This window comes from Drosophila mojavensis, unplaced genomic scaffold (assembly GCF_018153725.1).
Source record: "Drosophila mojavensis isolate 15081-1352.22 unplaced genomic scaffold, ASM1815372v1 contig_277, whole genome shotgun sequence".
Lineage (NCBI taxonomy): Eukaryota > Metazoa > Arthropoda > Insecta > Diptera > Drosophilidae > Drosophila > Drosophila mojavensis.
The window spans coordinates 4,890,158-4,911,206 of NW_025318822.1; the positions used below are offsets into that span (position 1 = coordinate 4,890,158).

A 21,049-nucleotide genomic window follows, 5' to 3' on the forward strand; every position below is an offset into this window, starting at 1 on the left:
GGACCATGGCAACTGATGGCATGGCAATTTGTTGCTCAACTATTGTATTTGCATCCAGTTACCCAAGTGCTGTGCGCTATATTCGCAAGGGGAGCGCCTAAAAGTGCACTCCAGACTTTTTATTTTAATTTGTTGTTGTTGTTGTTGTTGGTGGTGGTGGTGGTGCCTGCCCTGAGGTGCAGTTGAGCACAAATTTTGAAGTTACCTTCGCAACGCCAACAACAACAACAACAACAACATGGAGAAAACAGTGGAGAAGCGTTTATTGAAGGATATTCCACTTTATTTTCGCGCTGGGGTCACAGCTGTGCTCGGCCCTATGGTCCGCGCTCTATGCTTTACGAGGCTCTTAAAGCTGAAATAGAATTAAGAGGCGCTGAGTAGTCGCAATTTTTGGACTTTGCTCATTTTTTATGGTTTTTGGCCGCCACTTTGTTGGGATTTACTTTATTTTTTATTTGTTTGTGTTGGCTAGCCAGAAGTAGCTCACAAATTTGCGAGGCATTAGCGTGCATTAATTTCACAAGTACCGTCAAATAATTATCATAATTATCATTTAACTAATGATGATCCTCTCCAACTTTTGGCCAACTTTATTTGCTATTTGCTGCAGCGGCCCTTTGGGCCATATGCAAAGCCTGCTGCATATTAAAAATGTATATGAAAATGTAGTAAATCGGATTACGTAAAAAGCTTATGTTGTTAGAGTTTTTAAATCGTGATGTTTTACGCAAAGTACTTATATTCCATTAGCAGTTCTCTAAAAGTCCCAAGTTCATTTAAATATAATCAACTTTCAGTTGTTAGCCTTTTAGCAATTTTTTACATTTGCAGTCCAATTTGCTGAGCCAATTTTAGTATCCTTTAGTTGATTTCCTTGAAAACGTATTTGCCATTTGCACACGGTTAAAGCCTCAATTACGGAATTTGAGTATTTTAGCTGATATAAATTCAAGAAAATCTGGTCACACTGCTTATTACTTTCAAAAAGCCAGCCATTTTAAATTACTTACCAGCTATTAATTAATGGAACAATGATACCATAAACATTTATTTATTTATAGCTGAATCACAATTTGCTGGCATTATGCCGTCAACCAATTAATTTTCTTTATATATACATATATTATATTTTCATTCATTCGCTCGTTCGTTCGATTGCTGCTTAATTGAGCGCAGCTCTAAATGAGCGCCTGGCCATTACAATGGCAAATAGTATATTTGATTGGACTCGGGCCGAGAGCCAATGCACTGTGGAAAATGGTATGGTGCATTTGAGTAAAACAAGTGTTTCATATTGTTCGATAGAATGCACATTTAATATAGAAGTCTTAAAAGGCTTCTCAGACACACACACATATGTAGGTTAACATTTAGTCAAACATCAAACATGATCGCCAGTATATGTTAAACATATATGTATATATTTTATTTGATATCTTAATATATGTATATGGTTTTAGATTTTAGTGTCTTTGACTGGGTTGCAGCTAATTCTAATATATATTTCAATATACTACTAATATTTGTATATATGTACATACATCAAACAATAACGCACAGAGATATGTCATTCGGAATCTTAATTATGCTTCGGATTCTTTTATGTTGAGTTATAATACTTGTGTGGCTGTTTTTTTTTTTTTTTTTCTGATTATCGAATCCATTTAAAGAGTTCTTTCCGTTAAATTCGATTCAGTTTTTAATGGGAAACAAGAAGATTTGCTCTGTCGATAATGCGTCATTCATTTCTAATGGGTTCTACTAGTACTCAGAGTACATTGATAAGTTGATTCAATAGCTAAACTAATTTTACACTAATCAGATCATAGCTAGTTGGGTATATGTATGTAGAGTTTTATTTACTTAGCACACCCTATGGGTCTTATTGTGTCTGTGTGTGTTTGTGTATGTGACAGTGTTACATTAACTTATATTTCAAGTTTTTGTCGTATATTGTATATACAGCAATCGTTTCCTAAACTTGGACATTCACAGTGCCTACCGCACAACTACTTACAGTTAAACTAATGCATTTAAGTACATTTTCTAATACAGTGCTTAGCTGGATTGCATTTGTGCAATGCTTTTCGCTTAGCTTAGCTATTCGTTAAAAGCGTTTTGTGACAATGCTCTCCCCTTTAGTAGTATATCCGAACTAAATACAGTGCGTATTCAGTATATATACACTTTAATTAACTACTTAGTAATAAATAAATACATTCATTTAATTTGGTTAACATTTACCTTGTGATTGCAGTTTACATTTATGAAATTTAAATTCGTATTTGCTTAGCTTATTTCAAATGGGTTTTTGCTTTCAGATTTGCATTCATTATGTTTTTAATTCAATAATTTTAATATACTTTGAGTTTAAGTCAAGGATCGGAAGGGCAAGTACATCAGTTCTTGATAGACCCTGTCTGAGCTAAGTAAGAGTGACTTTATTTTGTTGTTGTTGGTGCTTTTATACTTTAGTTCCTTAAAAGGCAACATATGTTAGGCGAGCGTTGAACGGAAACGGAAATTGCCGCCATTGCGCTCATTTCTCTTCGTCTTTCTCTGCTGTTTGCCCTGCGGCCAGGCTATTAAAGTTCAATGAAGTTTCAACGGCGTGCGACACTTAGGCCCGGCCTATCAGCGACCCAAGTCCTAAGCTAGCCGGAGACAGACTCGGCGTCAATGAAGTGAGCTAAAATATTTCCTCTGGCCATCAAACGGCCATAAATTCTCAAAAGTGTCGCGTTTCGCTGCTGTCGCTCTCGTCTGTTGTCTCCGTTAAGAATTTGTCAACCTCTCCATCTGCCAGTGTGTCGAAAAAAAAAGGGAAAGAGAAAATACTAAAAATGTTTGAGGCGCGCGCTGCAAAGTGTTCTTCGAGCTCTTAGTGAGTAGGTGCTACTAATGGCACCATTACCTGCTCCTTCTGCCTGGCAGGCCTCGCTCCCCTCTCACTCTGATTCTGCTGCGAATTTGTCGCTTACTTTGTAGCCACATCACAAAATTACGCTTTAAACTTGGTCCACATTGAAACTTTCTGAGCCAAATAGCTTTCATTATGGCTGCTGCTGATTGCTGTTGTTGCTGTTTGATGTGCCAGCCTCAAGCAGCTGTTTCAGCTTCCTCAAGACCTGGCAGTAGCCTCTTGCCGGGGCGCCATTTACGTGACCAGCTGAACATTTTTCATTTTGCCACAGAAAATAAAACCGAATGAATCAACTTTTCAAATAAAAATGGCAATCTGTTCAATGCCAGCAACAACAACAGCAACAGCAACAACTAATACAATAACAAGAGCAACGTCAACAACAACAACAACAAGAAAAGCGCTTTTATAGACATTGCGTACGTGAATTTGGCAGGTCTCTCGCATTTGCGGCCCGAAAATTTGCCATAAATTAAACGTTTAATTGTGAAAATCGCCAAATAAACAAATAAACGAAAGTTCGGCTTATATTGATTGCAATTGACTTAATCAAATTTGTAGCGACAACAACAACTGCAGGAGACAGTTTGGCGCATTTATTTATGGACTTAAACAGCGCCAGGCAATATGCAATCGAATTTGATGGCTTAAAAAACAATTTAACGCCATGAAAATATAAGGCCTAAAGCCCAAAATATTGATGTGCCTGTCCAAGCCTTAGCTTGAATAGCTCAGCTTGCTGTAAGTGTTAGTGATCCGGCAACGTTAATTTAATGCACAGGCCACGTCGACGAAGAACATTGGAATGTAAAGTATTTAAAATGTTATTTAATTTGATTTTCGTTTACATAGGAAGTGCCAACGCTCTGATATTAGCTGTGTAAACAGTTTATTACAAGTTAAGATCACACTCTTGGCTACTTGAAGAGCTTATTCTAGCTATATTAACAAACTTGAATACCGACTTTAGTTTGTTTTTAACTAAACTGCCCTCTATTATTCCATAGTTTCAGCAGCATGCACATAATCAGCCTCGGGGCTACCCCATGCTTGATAGAAGCAGGAAAATACAGATTCTTTGCATTTTCCGCCTTGGAATGCCTTTGACGCACATTTGCAAAATCTGCTATGCTTCGTTTAATAATCCCATAATGGAATTGCCGAGCCACAGGGCGGAGATGGAGGCGCTGTGGGGCGTGGCATTGAGCAGACAAACTTAATACACCTTGAGCACCACAATTAGAGAACTAGATGCCTGCGGCGGCAAAGCTGACCAGCTGGCTGGACTCGGCACGAATGCGAGTGGGATGTTTGGCGGTTAGGTGGTTGTTCCATCGGGTGGGTTAACAAGCAGCAGTTGTCTGGTTTCGGTTTGTCCGGCAAATGTGCTCAATGGCTGTGCAAATTGAATTTGAAATTAATTAGAGACTTAAGCCTCAATACACATTCACACACACGATTCGGAGCCGTGGCCGGGCTGTGCGTGCCGTGTGGTCTGTGGATGCTTGCCGAAATTTCGAGCTGCTCCGCTCAGAGATTGGTCGTCGAATCGCTGTTCGATTGCGCCTTGAGCAGGCTTGAGGCTGGACGTGGAGCGAGTGTCCTGGCATCGGCAAAGTCCACGCCGGTGCATTTGATAGGCGGCGGTTTGAGATTTGTCAGAGGATTGGCGTTTGCCTTGAGCTTACCGGGCTTCACCGGCGTCTGCTATCTGCTGGGCCTCCAGGCGCTGTTGTTCGAGTAGCGGCAGAGCAGCACCTTCTTGAAGGCCTGCCTAAACACCTTGTTGAAGATCGTGTAGAATATGGGATTCACCATGGAGCTGGCATAGCCCAGCCAGGTGACCACATCGAACACCCAGTGGCTGATGCGCTCCTCGCACTCCGCGCACACCGTTGGCAACAGGTTGAGCACAAAGAACGGCGACCAGAGAATGACAAACGTGAAGAACACCACGCCCAGCACCTTCGTGGCCTTCTGCTCCAGCCGTATGATGCGACCGTGCCGCGACGAGTTGCGCGAGATGACGCTCGAGTTGCGCGAATGATGAGAGCGAACCGTTTGCTGGCGCTGCAGCAGGCAGGGCGACGAATGCGGCGTCCGCGACTTGCCGCCCTCTCCTCCGCCCTGGTAGTTCATGTTCTGGTGGCTCCGCAGTGTGGCAGAGCGGCGTAACGGTGTCGTTGTTGTTGTGGTTGTTGCCGTGCTGGACGCCGTCTTGGTGGGGGTTAGCAGCAGTGAGGTGCGTGCACCGCCAAAGCTGCTGCCACGCCGACGATGCCGACTCGAGTCCCACGTGACCACCGATGCTGTCTTTGAGATGCTCAACTTACGCCGGCCGGGACAGGGTGTACCCGGCGCGGCCAGAAAGCCGCTGCCATCACTGTGCACCGTCAGGCAGCTGCCCGGCGTCTGATGGGCCGAGTTGGGCGACAAGGTGTTCGCCGACGCACCACCAACTCCACCGCCGGGAACAGCTGCTGCTGCCGCTCCCACACTCACGCTGCCGGTGAGCGCGCTCTTGTTGTTGCTGGCGCTGCAGAGCAGCAGGTCCATTTCGCTGGGCGAGCTGCTCACGGCCGTTGCTGTCGTCACGGTGGTGACCTTGAAGGCGGAGGATATGATCTTCACCTCGGCCGTTTTCACACAGCTCTGCAGCGGGCGATCTCCGAAGTAGGGGCAGGTGCACACCGACGGCAGCTGCGGGTAGTCCGACTGATGATTGGAGCTGCTTGGTACGTGATATAGTTTGCCTTGTTGTGGCTCCACCTCCGTGTCGGAGTGGCAGCTCTTGCTCATGGACGAAGATTTTGATGTTTTAGCTGCTTGCGTGTCTAGTCTTTCGTCGTCGTCCTCCGGCTCTGCACCCGCCGCCTCGTTGTCATCGTCGTCCTGGCTCTCGTGCAGCGTCTTGTGGTGCGTGTAGAGCGCATTTTTGGGCAGGCTATTGTAACGCTTGCACCGTCGTAGCGTGTCCTGATCCTCATCCTCGGCATCTTCGCTGCCAGCGCGTCGCTCACGCCCAGAAGCTGCCGAAGAAGCGCGCCTGCGCTTCTTGTACGCGCGCAGTCTTTGCGACAGTTGGGAAAGTGTGCTGCCAGAGATAAGGAAAAGGGAAACAAATGAAATTTAAGATATTTTTCAATTTCAATTTCAATTTATTTCACTCTTTGTTGTAATTACAGTTTTTTGTGAATGGTATCTTACAATAATTAAAGAGATATATTTATAGGATTAACATCAATTGTTCAATGTGCACGACAAGAGGAATTTAAAGTTTTTTCCACTGCAATTCTGATATGGAAATTGCCCGAATTCATAGCCAATGCTCCATCAGTTTCCAATTCCCCAAATCGAACCACTTTTTGTCATGAATACCGTTCATTGTATTTAAGCTTTAGCACAAAAAATTGAGCTACCTTTTTTTTGGTTTTCTTTTAAATATATTTCGGCAGTTTCACGCGCCTCTTAAGCTTTTTACATACTGAATTTATTTTATTTTTTTAATTAAAATTGCTCAGTCAATTGGCAAACAGTGCGCCTGAAAACATGCTGCCCGGCCGAAAGCATACACACCCTTACACGCACACCGACACACATACGCGTAACAGCGCAAGCTTTGTGGTCACCTGGCTTTGGGTGCGCTGAAAAGTAGGCAACACTTTTTGCTGTTTGTGTTTACAGTTGCGACTCGAACAGAATCCACAAAATGCGCTTTGTGGCGCGCATTGTTGTTTTTTGCTCTCTCCCTCTCACTCTCTCTCTATGTCTCCCCCGCCCTTTTCTTAAAGCAAACACTTTTGTGTTTGCCGCTGCCTCCAACGCGCTCCGCACGCTTTATTCTCATTTGGAATTCATTTTAATAAAGGGCACAAATTTGAGCGCTGGCTTTTGCGGCTGGCTTTCAGCTTTCCGCATGCCGCCATTTGTTTTGCATGCAAATGTTGAAGCAGCCGCAACTTCATTTGCGCCTAATGAAGGCGTCGCGCAACAGCTGTGGGCGGGGCACTGGCGGCGGCATGAGCAGGCTGCGCCCTCCTCCCATTGTGCATCCGTGACACTTTCTGATTTCATCCACGCGAGACGCGCGCACATAAATTGAGATGCAGTAAATGACAGTTGCCAGTTGCCAGATTGAAGCTACTGCGGCGTGCGGCTAAAAGGTGTCCCATCTCATTATGCAGAAGCCAAACAAAGCCACGCAGCTACCAGTCGAGTTTGTTATTGTTTCAGCCTCAAAGGAATTAAACAGCTGCCAAGCTCATCAAGTCAAGCTAACGGGCGAATCGTCAGCATCTGTTTATGTATGTATGTGTTTTTCTTTCTTTTGCGTAAACATGAGAAAAGCGAGGAAAAATAATAGCCGAGCGAGAGATTTATTCATAGCAGAGATGTGGCTGTCGATTGGGTATATTTATACATGTTTAAAATTGTATAAAATTCAGTGACACAAAAATTTACGGAGCTTCGTTCCGGGAGCTCCTCAAATGAAAAGACATTTAGTCAAACAATTAAAAGCCGATACAACAATTTGCCAGGACCCGAATCCAAGTGCCACAAAGGCAGCCAGGAGAGCGAAAATGCTCACAAATTATTTATTTATTTATTTGGTTGTTCTTTATTAAAGGACACACCGAAAAAGCGAAATCCATTTATTGATTGTGTAAATGCGTTCCAATGTCAAAAAAAAAAAAAAAAAAAAAAAGAAACTGTCAGATATGAAGGGCAAAATAATAAAGGGAAAAAAACGAGCAACAGCTGAGCCCGACAAAGAGAGAAACTAAAGCCATTAGGCATTAAACTTTATGGCATTAAGGAAATGGAAATTAACTATAAAAATATATTGCGAATTCATTTCGAATTTTGTTCATGCATTTTTTTGATAGGTGAATTCAGTTCTTTCAGCTTTGAGCTCATTTGCTGGGGGACAATTTAAATACTTGGAATATCTATTAAGTAAATCTGCTAAATGAAGAATTTAATTTTGTTTTCTCTTTATTTTTCTTTTATTTTTGCTCTTTTTGAAATGAACAATTTTAATTGGGTTTTCTCTACTTGTTCATCGTCTTTTCCTTACAGTCAACTAAAATAAAATCATTTGAGTGGTGTTGTTGCCATCGTGGCTAAAATCACTTAAGAGAACCTTTTTTTGCTTCATTCAAAATAAACGAAAAAAATTAATTATTACAAAAAATTTCACAACAATTCAAAGGCGGAAGGACAATGAAAGGCGAAAGCCCAAAAACGAGGCAGCCTGGCGTACCGAGACACAGGAGAAGAGAGGACCGAAAGAAACTAAATAAGTACGAATTGAGCTGTTGGCTTGGCTTTTGATGCGGTCAAGCGAGAGGCTGTGCATGGGGGCGTGGCGGCACCGACAAATGCTCGGGGATAATACGCTCGCTCGCTCGCTCTCCTGTGCTCACTTTACGCCTGTATGCGTGTGTGTGTGTATGTGTGTTTTTTGTGTTTGTGTATGGCATTAATGTTTGCAGCTGTTTGGCCTTTTGTCAGGCAAAGAAACCTGAACTGGCGGCATTTAGTTGAGTCCCTTTCACCAAAGGACCCAGCCTCCAGAAGATGTTGCTTTCTAAAGAGTCACTCTCTGTCTCTCTCTTTCTCTCTCTCCCTGAGCACGTTTATGTGTGTGCATATTGTGTGTCAATCGAGTTTCAAGTTTCAATTGATAAAGTACAAAAGTAAGCTATATAGTCAGTTACACCCTGTGGCCATAAGGAAGGGATTATTATGCTTGTATTTCTGCATTAAATAAAGACAAATATTTGGTGGAAGAGAAGTCAATACCCTGTACGTGTCATATATATAGAATGTCTTCATCGTATAATTAAGAGAATGAGAGCATAGGGTATCTCCTAGCTGCCTCTTTATTTTGTTAGTGTTCTTTTCTTTTTTTGCCGATTCTTAAACTCTCATTGTGGCAGTCAATGAAACTCGAACGTTTTCCATTTGAGATTTGCTAGCAAGTCTGATTGTTGCTTTTAGTAATTTCTGCATTTTGGCCTGTTAGGGAAACGTCCTTTGCATGGAGCGTCCTTGTGCCTAATTTTCGCCTTAGAGCATTTTCAATTAGGGATTTCCGCGCACTTACCCATCGCTCTGCTCGCCCATGCGGCTGCTGGCCAAGGAGTTGCGCGTGCTCTCGCGCTCCAGACCGAGCGTTGTGCTGGACAGGCCCAGAATGTTGCTGCTCTGCTTGCCCTTGGGCGACGTTTGTTGCAGGTAGCTGCTTCCGTGAGCATGTTGCAAGTGCTGCTGATGCTGCTGCTGTTGCTGCTGCTGCTGCTGCTGATTATGCTGCTGTTGCTGCTGATGCGTCGAAAAGCGCTGCGGGCTGCTGGAGTAGGGTAAATTGTTTGAGATGGAAAATTCGGATTTTGTGGGCGAGCCGGTTGTTGAGGACGAGGCAACAGATTCCAGGCCACGCGATAGCTTCAACATCTCCGCTCCAAACTGATGCAGCGCCGTCATTGTCGTGGGCGTGGGTTCGGGTATGCTAATGGGGGTGGCCAATAGAAATAGATTCCTAGAGGGGAATGCCATCACAATTTGTCAAGTCTAGCGCTTACCTGGAGTCGGGCAGCCAGAGCTCGTGATTGTCCAGTGTGCTGAGATCCGTGTCCGTCGAATTAGCAGAGTGGGCGTGTAGCACCGTTGAGGCGTGGCTCTGGCCCGGTTTCAACAATCGGCGCCAAGTGCAGCGACGCTCTGCAATCGAATAGCGAATAAAAACCATTAAATTGCAGTCAGCGCAATCATATGCTAGGGCTCAAAAAAATCACATGCCCGCTTTAAGCCAACTAAATGCGCTTATAAATTCGCACGACTACACACTCACACACCCACACGCACATAGACATTCACACAGTTACAGGGAAAAGCTTTGCTACGTGCCTGCGCCAATTTCAGCTGCCTTACAGCAGATTTAGCTTAAAATAACTGCACAGAAAATAACACACTCGTGCCCTGTACTATGGGCATGGATGTCGTTTTAATCGATAAAATCGCACAGTCCTTGAAAGTGCTTCAATCTTTAATATTTGTATAATATTTATGTATATAATAATAAATGATTGATATTTGAATATGTCTATGTAAATGGCAGGCTATTCAGTTAACATAGCCAAACGCTGTTAAGTCAACAGCTGTTAACAACAGCATTTATGGTTAGTGCTAGAATACTTGGCCTTGTGTTTGACCAATTCATAATTTTATATAATTAATTATTTAAATATAACAAAATATATTCTTACAAAATATTTAAATAGAATTTTATGACAATGGAATCTTTTGCTAAGCAAGAGCATTGCTAAACAGCTCGTTATCTAAGGAGCTCGTTCGCTCATTGAAATGTTTGGTCTAGTATACAGTTGACTCCCTACTCATGTATCCCTAGATATAAAAAAAACCATAAATTGAGCATTCCACTGTACACATTCACACACAAACAGACACACACACATGGAGAGAGCTGCATTAGCATTATAAAATCGTCGCAATGCCCTCGACCCACTGCTCGTGCTCTGTTCCCCATCGTCGATTAGCTATCAAATGTAACTCAACTGCAATGCAGCAGGAGCAGGAGCCGAAACAGAAGCAGACGCAGAAACAGAAGCAATCGCAGTTGCACTTACTACTAAAAGCCCATTAAATATGTTTAGTTCTTATTTTTATTTCCATTCTGATTTTGATTTTGATTTTGATTTTATTGATTATTGTTATTGGCGCACGAATTGCGCTTCCAACTGCAGTCGTCGAGAAATTTGTATTGGGGGCGTTTAGCCTGAATGCTAAATGCTCTACCGAGAGGGCAACCGAAACAATTTGCCATTGTGTGAATCGTTCTAGGGAGAGCTGAGTGCGATAGCACAACTAGCAGTTGTAATTTATGTATGTACTCACGTACCCAGAATATATGTATGAATCAATATGAATCAAGAGCACATTCGAGGGGCTTTTAAGTATGTGTATTGCATTAGATTCAATTAAGCTGTGAAATCAATATCTGCTCAGAATTGTACATTACTTTGCACTTGGACTGTCAGACAGACTTACGTAATATGCCAATGCCTGGCTGGTGGATGGCAGCCCTGAATTTGGTTATAAACTCATAGCATGCTCAAACCACACTCCTGTCGATAGCTGAAAGTGTGCATTGCTGTGGCCTAGACGCCTATGCATGTCCTGGCCAGCATTCTGGCTTTGCTGCTGCCCCCAACCACCCCCCGCTCCCGCCTACAAAATTCGTAATATTATGTTTGGGCTAGCTGCAAATCATATTAAATGTCGACAGCTGTGAGACAGTGGGCGTGGCAAGTGTCGTAAATGCGCACATGCATGTACACTGCGAGAAATGCAGAGGTAGTTCGAATAACTAGCAGCTGCTATTGCAATATTTATTTAAGGATAATCAACTGAACAATAATGTAAAATGATTTTGTGTTGGATTTGTGTGCATTCACTTACCCAAGGCTGGCGCCTGGCCCAGCCAGCCGCTGGCCCAGCCGGGCGTGACCGCCGATGTGGGCTGGCCGCCGCCCAAGTTTTGTCGCTGCCTGGCCAGGAGTCGGACGGTGAGGCAGTAGGTGAGCAGCATCACGCCCAGCGGTATATAGAAGCAGACAATGGAGCCGACCAGCTTGTAGACCGGATCCGGTATCTGACAAGTGCCATTCACCAGCACCGAGGCATGATCCTGTCAAGAGAACAGGATGTTAAGCAAACCGAAAACGGCGAGAGATAGCATCCTGCGGATGCTCACCTTCGAGTACATCAGGCTGAGCGGCAGACTCATGGCGATGCTCAGCAGCCACACAAAGACAATCTTGAGCGTGACGCGGCGTCTGGTTTTGTTGCGTCCGAAGCGCATTGGATAGCGGAGCGACAGATACCGATCCACGGATATCGTGCACAGATGCATTATGCTGGCCGTACAGAACAGCACATCCAGGCAGATCCAGGTCAGGCAGTGCTCCGAGCTCAGTGGAAAGTGGCCTGCAAAAGCATATCAAAGTGAAAGGAAGAGGAAGAAGCGGATAAATATGTTTATCTTTGACTTTTATTAGACGGAATGTGCTTGTAAATATCAATAAGGCAACTGTTTCTCGGGTCGACTGTGAGATGATACCCTGCACTGAGCACTGGAGCATGCCACGTGCATAACATTGCCAAAATCCCAAGTCCTTTTAGTACTGATAGCTAAATCTATATGTATCAAATAGTAGTTCCTCCACAGCAACCAATATACCTCTTTAGTTTTTGAATGGGTAGCCAACGGAAAATATAGTGGTCCAAGTGGCTGCAATATTTTCCAACTAGCCACCAAAATAGGCGGCCAACTGTCGTTTGGCCATTTGATTTGATTTCTTTTTGCTTCTGCTTTTGCTCTCCCAACTTTTTTTTTTTGTCTATTTTGTGCCACCTTCGGCCTTATGGCCACGTTGTTCCCTGCTGGCTTATGCAACATATTTGTGGCATCGCCTTCATATGAACGGCCCCTCGACCGGAACGCCTCTCGCGACAGTCGTTTTGCGCAGCTGTTGGACGTCATAACTCAGCGAGAGATGCTCTACAAGCCAAGGATGGCCGACCATAATATGTTCTACAGTTGTATTATGCCCCAGGCGATAGCGTGTGTGTGTGCACGTGTGTGTGTGTGTGTATACATTCACTGTGTGCGAGTGCTTGAAAAGATTTGTGTGCTGAATTTGGGGCTGAAATTTGAGTGGGCATGAATATTGTATCACAGCTGATATAGGATTGCGTTGGGACTAGAACAATATGAAATATATGAGTCAAGCTGAGAAATGTGAGTATATTCAAGGCATGCAGACAGGGGATTCAAAGTACGGAACAGGTATTGTAAAATATGCATATGTGTGTAAGGGAAATACGGATGGTAAGGCTCAGATTCCCTATCACTTATCTACAGTGCTTATCATAATTATAGCCCACTTTTAATCCACTGAAACGAATCGGCTGAAAACTTTTCCCAAATGGCATATTTCCTCAAAATCTTCAAAAATGAGTAGTTCAATATTTCAATTATGAATGGCAAAAAACTTTTTCACTTAAAATTCACGATTTAATAATGATTTCTTAAAAATAAGTAAAAAACGAAGAAAAACAGCACCATTTTCTGTATCAAAATTATAGCCCATATTCATATTTTTGTAAAAAAAATCCGAATTCGTTGCGGATTGATGGAAAAACTAATGTTAATACTTAGTCCGGCCTCCATTTGCCTTAGTTAACTCAAAAATTCTCTTCCTCATTGAAACCACTAAATTTAATAAAAGGTCCTTTTCGAAACTTTGTCATTCATTTAGAATTTGCGTTTTAAGATATCCAACTGTTTCCAACTGGCGATTTTTGGCATACACACGTATTGCAAGATTACCCCAGACATTTTTATCGGGTTGAGATCCGAAAAACATGCTGGCCAGTCAAGGACATCAACATGACATTCCTCCAAACACTCTTTTGTACGTCTGCTCACATGGATTCTGGCATTATCCTGTTGGAAAACCATTGGTTTCTCACGTAATTCCCTTGAATATGGAATGAGACTACTATCCAGAGCCTGAATATACTCTTCACTGTTCATTCGGTTCATTACAAACTTCAATTCCCAGGTACCAAATGAAAAAAATGGACCCCAAATCATGACGGAGCCACCTCCAAAGTCTGTCCTTGAAAATAACATAGGATTCTTCCTCCAATCATGCTAATAAGTATCAAACCCATCAGGACCATCCAGGTTAAACTTCTTCCCATCAGAAAATGTGACCTGTTAGGGTAAACATTTTTAAATATACTGTAAGCCAAAAGACGATGATTCAAACGCGTGTATGTCAGATCGGTCGCAGTATGTCCTTCGGCAAAACCAAGTCGAGCAACCTTGTGGCGACTTAGCAACATGGATGCTTTGGTCAGTTTAGACCTATTTATGATTCCTGAGCTCTTGAGTACTCGCCAAACAGTCATCGCTGACATAGATTCGCCCACATGTGAGGCCAAAGCTGTACAAGCGGTTGAGCTGTTGCTGGTTTTCTTAATAATTTTGCGTTTATCGTGCGCAATTAGTAACGGTTTTCACCCAGTGCGCCTTCTTGATCTTTATTCTTCGAGGTTATCCAAAAAAATTTTAATTACACTTTGATTTTTTTTGTTTTTTTTTTCAAAATTCGTAAAATACTCGAAATAGACTCTCCTGACTCGAAAAGTGAGAAAATACGGCCCTTTTCATAATAAGATAATTGTTTTCCAAGCGGCATCTTTTAAAAACTATCTAAATTTACTTAATTACAATGTCTGTAAAGCCAAAAGTCTGTTCCGCACTTAATAAACTCAAATTTGCGACAGTGGGCTATAATTATGATACACAAAAATGCAAGCAAAAATGCTAGCACAGAGCAAAAGTTAACGGTTCTTTCTTAGTTTTTCATAAATTGAACTAAAATTTCAATAAAATCTACTAAACATGCTCCACTCTACAAAGTGCTGTAAAATTTATTTTTGAAAATTCTTAAACATTTTGTTAAAACTGGCGCAAAGTTTAAGTTGCTGGGTGGGCTATAATTATGATAAGCACTGTATATTTGAGAAGAACAGCCTTCTCGCTTGCTTCACTTTAAACTTTGACCAATGGTTTCAGTTGCAAGAGCTCAAACTGTAGCCTTCACACTTGATTTCCAAAGGTTTTCCGATGTACGTTTTCCCTGTGTAATTTTCAATCTTTATCCATGATTACTCACCTGAGTAACAGGATTGACAGTTTGGATGCCCTACAATCGTGCTCTCTAATCCTCCCTCTACTTATTCATCGATACTACACCTACAGCACCTATTCAGCCCTGTGGCACCTTTTTCACCTAATCGGGGGTCTAGGAAAATAACAAACGCTCTGGCAGCATGATAAACTACCTGCCAATCAACTGTTGCTGGCCGACGACATTCATAATTCCTGTTCCTGTTGGCCATCAGCATTTGTCAAGCCCTCCATAAAACCGCTTCAATTGCAAACCATTTTGACCCGGGCGAGCGTACAATTTGCTCAGTTGCGTTGTTAGGTGTTGCAAATGGAAATGATACGGTCGTTGAGCTGGGAACCCCAACGATTTATGAAGGGCCTAAAGTGTCAATTAAATCGATTTGGGACGCACGGAAAGCCAAAGCGTGGGCACATCCATTGAGAATAAATTTGTTAGGGCGCCGAGTCAAAGGGAAGCAGCTTGACTGAAATCTATATACATATATATATATATATAGAGTGAGGGCAGCGCGAGTTACTGGGGGTAGCTGGAAGGTAACAGACCTATAACGGATACGCATGCTACCAAAGTTTCGTTTCCTTCGATTCCTGTTGCTGCGAGGACCAAGAAGAAAAAAACAAAACCAAAAACACAAAAGGGCCAAACTGGATGCCTGAGGTTCGAGAACTGAGGTCTGGGTCTGGGTCTGAGGTCTGCCAACGACTTGGGGGATACGCTACGCTTTTATTTGTATTTGGTTCTCTTTTATTTTATGTACAGCTCTTGCCCTCGCTCTCTCTCTCGCTCTCTCTGCTCCTTTTCTTAGTTAAGTTATGTTGTGTTTTGTTCATTCACAAAAAAACATTTCAACTTACAAATGCGAAACAAATTTCAAACAAAAGTGCAAAGTTCTGGGCTGCAAATAAATTTTTAGCTGATTTCTTTTGTGTGTTCTTTGTTTTGTTTTGTTTTGCATACTCTTTGGGAAAAGGAGGGGGCGTACTTCCCAGCAGGAGGGAACCATAAAAACTAAACTCAAACACAAATAGCAGCTAAAAGCTAAGCGTCGCAACTTGCCAACCGAAATGACTTTCTAAATGCGTTGAAACTTATTTAATTTGCAGCAAGGTTTAGTGGGTCAAAAGGAGGGCGGGCCGTCCTAATAATGACTTTTATATTTGTCAAATCTACTTAAGGGCCGTGGCCTAATATGCCAGAACGCCCAAAAATCAACTCATGACGGAAATACGATGAAATGTCTGTTGCTTCATGCAAATACCCCGTAAAACGTGGAAGGAGGGCGTATAGACATACGTGAAGTGGCTAATTAAAAGAAACATATTACATGTCAAAATATATGTAAATGGATTATCATAAAAAATAAAGTTAAGTTTGTATAGAAGTTTTAAACATTATCGATTTCACTTATTTCATTAGTGTACTTTAAAAAGGTTTAAAATTACTGTCAGAAGAGGATCCCTAATAATTTTATAATTGTCTTTATTTACTCAGTTGGAATATCCTTAATGCAATGTAGGCAAATCAAATATTGTTTCGATTCATTTCTTCAATATTTTACAAGTTCTTCCCAAAGTTCTATAGAGTATATTTGAGTCGATCACTCTCAGCATGAAAGTGGTTTTGTTTTACTTTGCGTAGCTTTTAACACGACGCGACGGATCGCTGCTTATGACAACATAAGCTGTTGTAGCGCCAACCCAACAAACGCCCGAAAAACAACAAAAGCAGCAACAACATCAACCAACAAACAACAACAAATATTTGAACAGTTTTCTGGGTTGGTAAACAGAACGCGTACAGCGCTCCAAACGGCCAGAGGAGGCAACAATGAAGCTTGGGGAATATGTCAAAAAAAAAAAAAAAAAAAAAAAAAAATAATAATAATAATAATAATAATGATTTATGAATGGGCTAAAATGCGCAGTTGTTGCTGTTGTTGTTGTGGTTGCTGCTGCTGCCAAACATCGATTTCAATTTGAGTTCGAACTCTCATTAGAGCATCAACAACAATTAGTTACAGTTTTGCCCAATGTTTACGGAAAGCTGAAAGGATTTTCTCCTAATTGGCTGAAAGTGAATTGGCTCAGACTAAAACTATTTGCATTGCATCCTTCAGGCTTATGATTTCCTTATAAAATTGAACATTTACTTATTGAAATCTGCCAGTGGCGCGCTTCAATGGCCATAAAATTAAATGTACAAATCTCGAATCTCGAATCGCAAATCGTAAATCGTAAACCAATCAGCGCAGTCAAATATCAAATACATAAAGCCGAATAGCAGCAACAACAACAACACGAAACAACTTGTAGCACTTGACATCTCAATGATTTGTGTCAATAAAAAGTTGACAAATAAATATACATACATGCAAAAATAACAACAACAATGACAAGAATTGCCTAAAATATATAAATACAGAAATAAAACGTTTTGTGTGATATTTTCAAAATATTCTCTGCGATTATAAAATAAGCCGAACATGCCGAACATTCGGCTTTATTTGCTATTGTTGCTTTTGTTGCTCATGTCACGCACATTCGCCCGGCCAATTTGCAACAATAACAATTTCCAATAACAAATCATAAAAAAGGCAAAAAAAAAAATATATATATATAAAATAAAATAAAATAAAATATAATAATAAAAAAAAAAGAAAAAGGAAAACATTTCTCTGGCATATGACAGCTACTCAGGGATTTGAGGGCTTCAACTTTGGGGGTCCCATGTCGCGCTGCACGGCTAAACAGACAGCTGGCAGACAACACGTTTTCATTTGCAAAATGTTGGCCAGGAGGTAACATCTGCGCATCTACACCCGTACCTACACTCACACACACACACACCAGCACACAAACACACACTGTCACAATTTGCCGCATATGACTAATAATCAATCATTTAAAGTGTTGCCTGCTTTTGAGTGCACGCTTTAAACCTCCCACATAATTGGCTTGCCTGCTATTTATCTTACCCTCTCCCTCACACACACTCCCATTCACTCTCTCTTTCTATCTCTCTGCATGTCTGTCTGTCTGTCCGCCTGCGTGTGAGTGTGTGTGCGTTAAGTACTCGCGGCGCTTGTTGACATGTTGTCACCTCCGCTGTCAGCAAATTTATGAAATGGCACCACAGCCAACTCCATTTCCTTAGTTTGCATTAGCGTAAAAAAAAACCCACTGGAGGTTTCAAATGTGCGCACATACATACACATAAATAAATACACACGCATATAAAAATGTATGTCTGTGTCTAACCTTTTTTATACACCTACATTATGGGGGTATATTCATCGTGACTTTTGGCGCATCTGCATGTAAATATCAGTTTCATTTCTCGCACCCCGTTGACACATTTGCATGCATATGCATATGAATTTGCTTACACGCACACAGACATAGAAATACAAAAAAAAAATTGGTATATATATGAAATATATGTATATTTGCTTGTATCACTGTCCCCCATGAGATGTATTTGGTTTGTCTGTCGTTTCCTCTTCTTTATTGGAATTCACTGCACCCATTAAAAGTGATCGAATGAGGCATGTACACACATAAACTTTACCATAAAAGAGAGCTTAGTTCCGATAACTTTCTTTGATACCTTCCTGATACAGATTCATATGAATTTCATTTAATGGAATCGACTGTTAATGTTATTACCTCCTCTAATTAACAGAATTGCTCCACCCATCATTTTTTACTTGTATTGAAAAGAACTTCGCTTACTTTGCAGAGCTTCTTCATGATCGGCATGTTAAAAATAAGCTCGTTACATAACGGTTTCGTACTCCACTGTTAATGGGCGGAGCAATTCTGTTAATTTGGGTAATCAATAACATTAACATTCGATAGTTCTGCAGGATTCATTTGTGTAGGGTAACCATTTACCTAATACTCGTAAACGAACGATTTCTTCCTGTTTGATACTTGTAATACGGGATTTTGCGCAAAATTTGCTGTCAGCTCAAAAACTGAATTCGAATGTCGTCGCAGCTGCTGCTGTTTCTATTATCGTTGTAGTTGTGGCGAAGCATTGGTTTGTGCGTGAGTGTGTGCGTGCGTGTGTATATGTTTTTGCGGTCAAATATTGGCGCTGAATGTGGCGGCAAATGTTGCCATGCGGCAAATCTCCAAAGGCACACAGTATGCGGATGGCAAACCAAAATCAAAACATTGAGGCCGGCAGAGTGTGAAAGAACCTAATGATAATTTAATCAAATAATAAAGGCATATATATGAAAAATCTAAGCTGGCGATATGTGGCCAGGTGACGGCTCAGTCCGCTGGGGACACCTCGTGCTGCCCGGCGTTAAATACACAATAAGATGAGTGTCGTCCCAAGCGAAGTCTATTCGGCCCATTGGCATAAGTGAATCAGATATGAAGACTAAATATGCAAATATGCAGAAATAAGAGCTTGAACTATGTGACTATTGCGCTTTAACAAAGAATTTAACGAGATTATCTAAGCGACAGCTTCTGCTCGTCAGGGCCAAGTGTTTCGGATAGCATTGAGAGACATCAAACAGTTAAAGCCATTTTTTTGCTCTCATATCTGGCAACGCTAGCAAAAAGTGAAAGCAAAAAATAAGAGTGTCAGCAGCATAACAGGGAAAGGCCAACAAAGGCCGTGTCCTGGCGGCCCCATGCGGAAGCCAAAGTCATTTGCATTATTGCCCCCTTACCACATGCCACCTGCTGTGGCACAGCGAGCGTGTGTGTGTGTGTGTGTGCTTGCGTAAAGTGTGCACACCTGTTCAGCTGTAGCTCAGAGTGAATACCAAGAACTTAAAACGAAATCGAAAGTCAAATGCCAAAGAACACAAATAGGAGGATGACACGACAGGAGCCGCTGTGGCGCAGCTGCCCCGCCCACAAGCTCAAATTGCGTAAAATTTCTGCATGATAATATATATAAAGAAGAGAAATAAATAGAAAATGGAAAACAGAAAATAGAAAAGCAAATGAGCGGCAGCAGCGAGCGTGGCATAAGGAGATTGCAGACAAGAAGCGAGGCCAAAACTAACCAAACAAGCTGCCGCTGTTGCCTGCAGGCAGCCCCATTTCTAATGGCTTTCGATTTCCGCTTGGCATCCAGCCCTTCCCCCCCTTAACCCAATACCCCCCGCCCAGAATCTATTGAGCTGATGGCAGTCAGCGTTAGCGAAAGTCCATTAAATAGTTTACTTTATGCATGGCAGGCACATTTTACCCTACAGTTATTTATTTGATTTGCCGTCCATTTGCTGCGCATGATGATGGCGATGATGGCGAGATGACGATAATGATGATGATGATGATGCCGTTGATGAACCCGTCAAAAGGATAAAGCAAGTTAAAGGCCACAGCTACAACACAATGGCTGAATGGCCGAAGATGGCCTGCACGGCAACTAACAACAGCTCGGCCAAGTTCTTATACTCATTAATATTTCAATCCCATTGGGTTGTTTAGCATTAACTTTACATAACAGAGAAACGAATTCAACTGAATTCTTGATTCACTGATTGGATCAACTCACATATTTACGTCTTCTTTATATTGAGTGCATATAGAAACTAAGCAAAACAACATTTGCGTAAATCGTAAGCAATTTACAATTGATCTTTTTATTTGGGCTTGAAACCTTTTCATATTCATGTATTATTAACAAAAATTTAAAACGATTCAGCAGATTTGTTAGCAAATATTAAAAATTCATATATTGTAATTTGCCTGCACAATACAGGGTATTTGACACTTCGATTTGATCACAATTGCTGTATTCTTCACATATGTATTTGCTTAAGTAACTCGAAAGAATAATCAACACGTGAACTAACATGCGTGTGAGTGTGTGTGTAGTTATGTGTATGAGGCTTGCGTTGGATGATGCACGTAGTAACCGCTTATTCCGTTTTGACTTTCAGTTCAGGTCCTCGTGCGCGTCCTGCCACTTGTGCGGAAGTGTCTATCATATGCATGTTAATAGCTTTTCCCCTGCTCAAATTTAGCACAAAGTGTATCTATGTGTGTGCGTGTGTGTGCGTGTGTGAGTTTTTAGTTGAGCTTTGGCCCTTCTATGAAATGGGTGAAGAATTGTTTTGTGGTCACAAACTAAGAATCCTGATTACGATTACGATAAAGCGCACAGCTCAACGCTTTTGATAAATGACTTTCCTAGAATCTGGGCATCTGAGTCCGCATCATGAATTGAGCAAAAGCCGAAGTCAGCTGAAACCCGATTTAAAACTCCACGAATTCCCTTGGCTGCCAAGCGAAGCAAAAGCAAACAGACACGAAAAAAAATTCAATTAAAGCGGCAACAGGTTTTTTCTCTTTTGTAT

General features: G+C 41.7%; 1 protein-coding gene across 1 annotated transcript in view; it reads right to left on the minus strand.

Annotated features, from left to right (window-relative positions):
• Nucleotides 1–1,294: 1,294 nt before the first annotated feature.
• Nucleotides 1,295–21,049, minus strand: part of LOC6574392 (muscarinic acetylcholine receptor gar-3) — a 55,240-nt gene continuing 35,485 nt past the window's right edge. Inside the window, exons 3-7 of the mRNA XM_002000405.4 lie at nt 11,706–11,938; nt 11,411–11,639; nt 9,514–9,652; nt 9,036–9,440; nt 1,295–6,020 (exon numbers count right to left, since the gene is read on the minus strand). Coding sequence (XP_002000441.3) covers nt 4,634–6,020; nt 9,036–9,440; nt 9,514–9,652; nt 11,411–11,639; nt 11,706–11,938 — 2,393 coding nt within the window. The 3' untranslated portion in view covers nt 1,295–4,633. The remainder of the gene's footprint in view (nt 6,021–9,035; nt 9,441–9,513; nt 9,653–11,410; nt 11,640–11,705; nt 11,939–21,049) is intronic.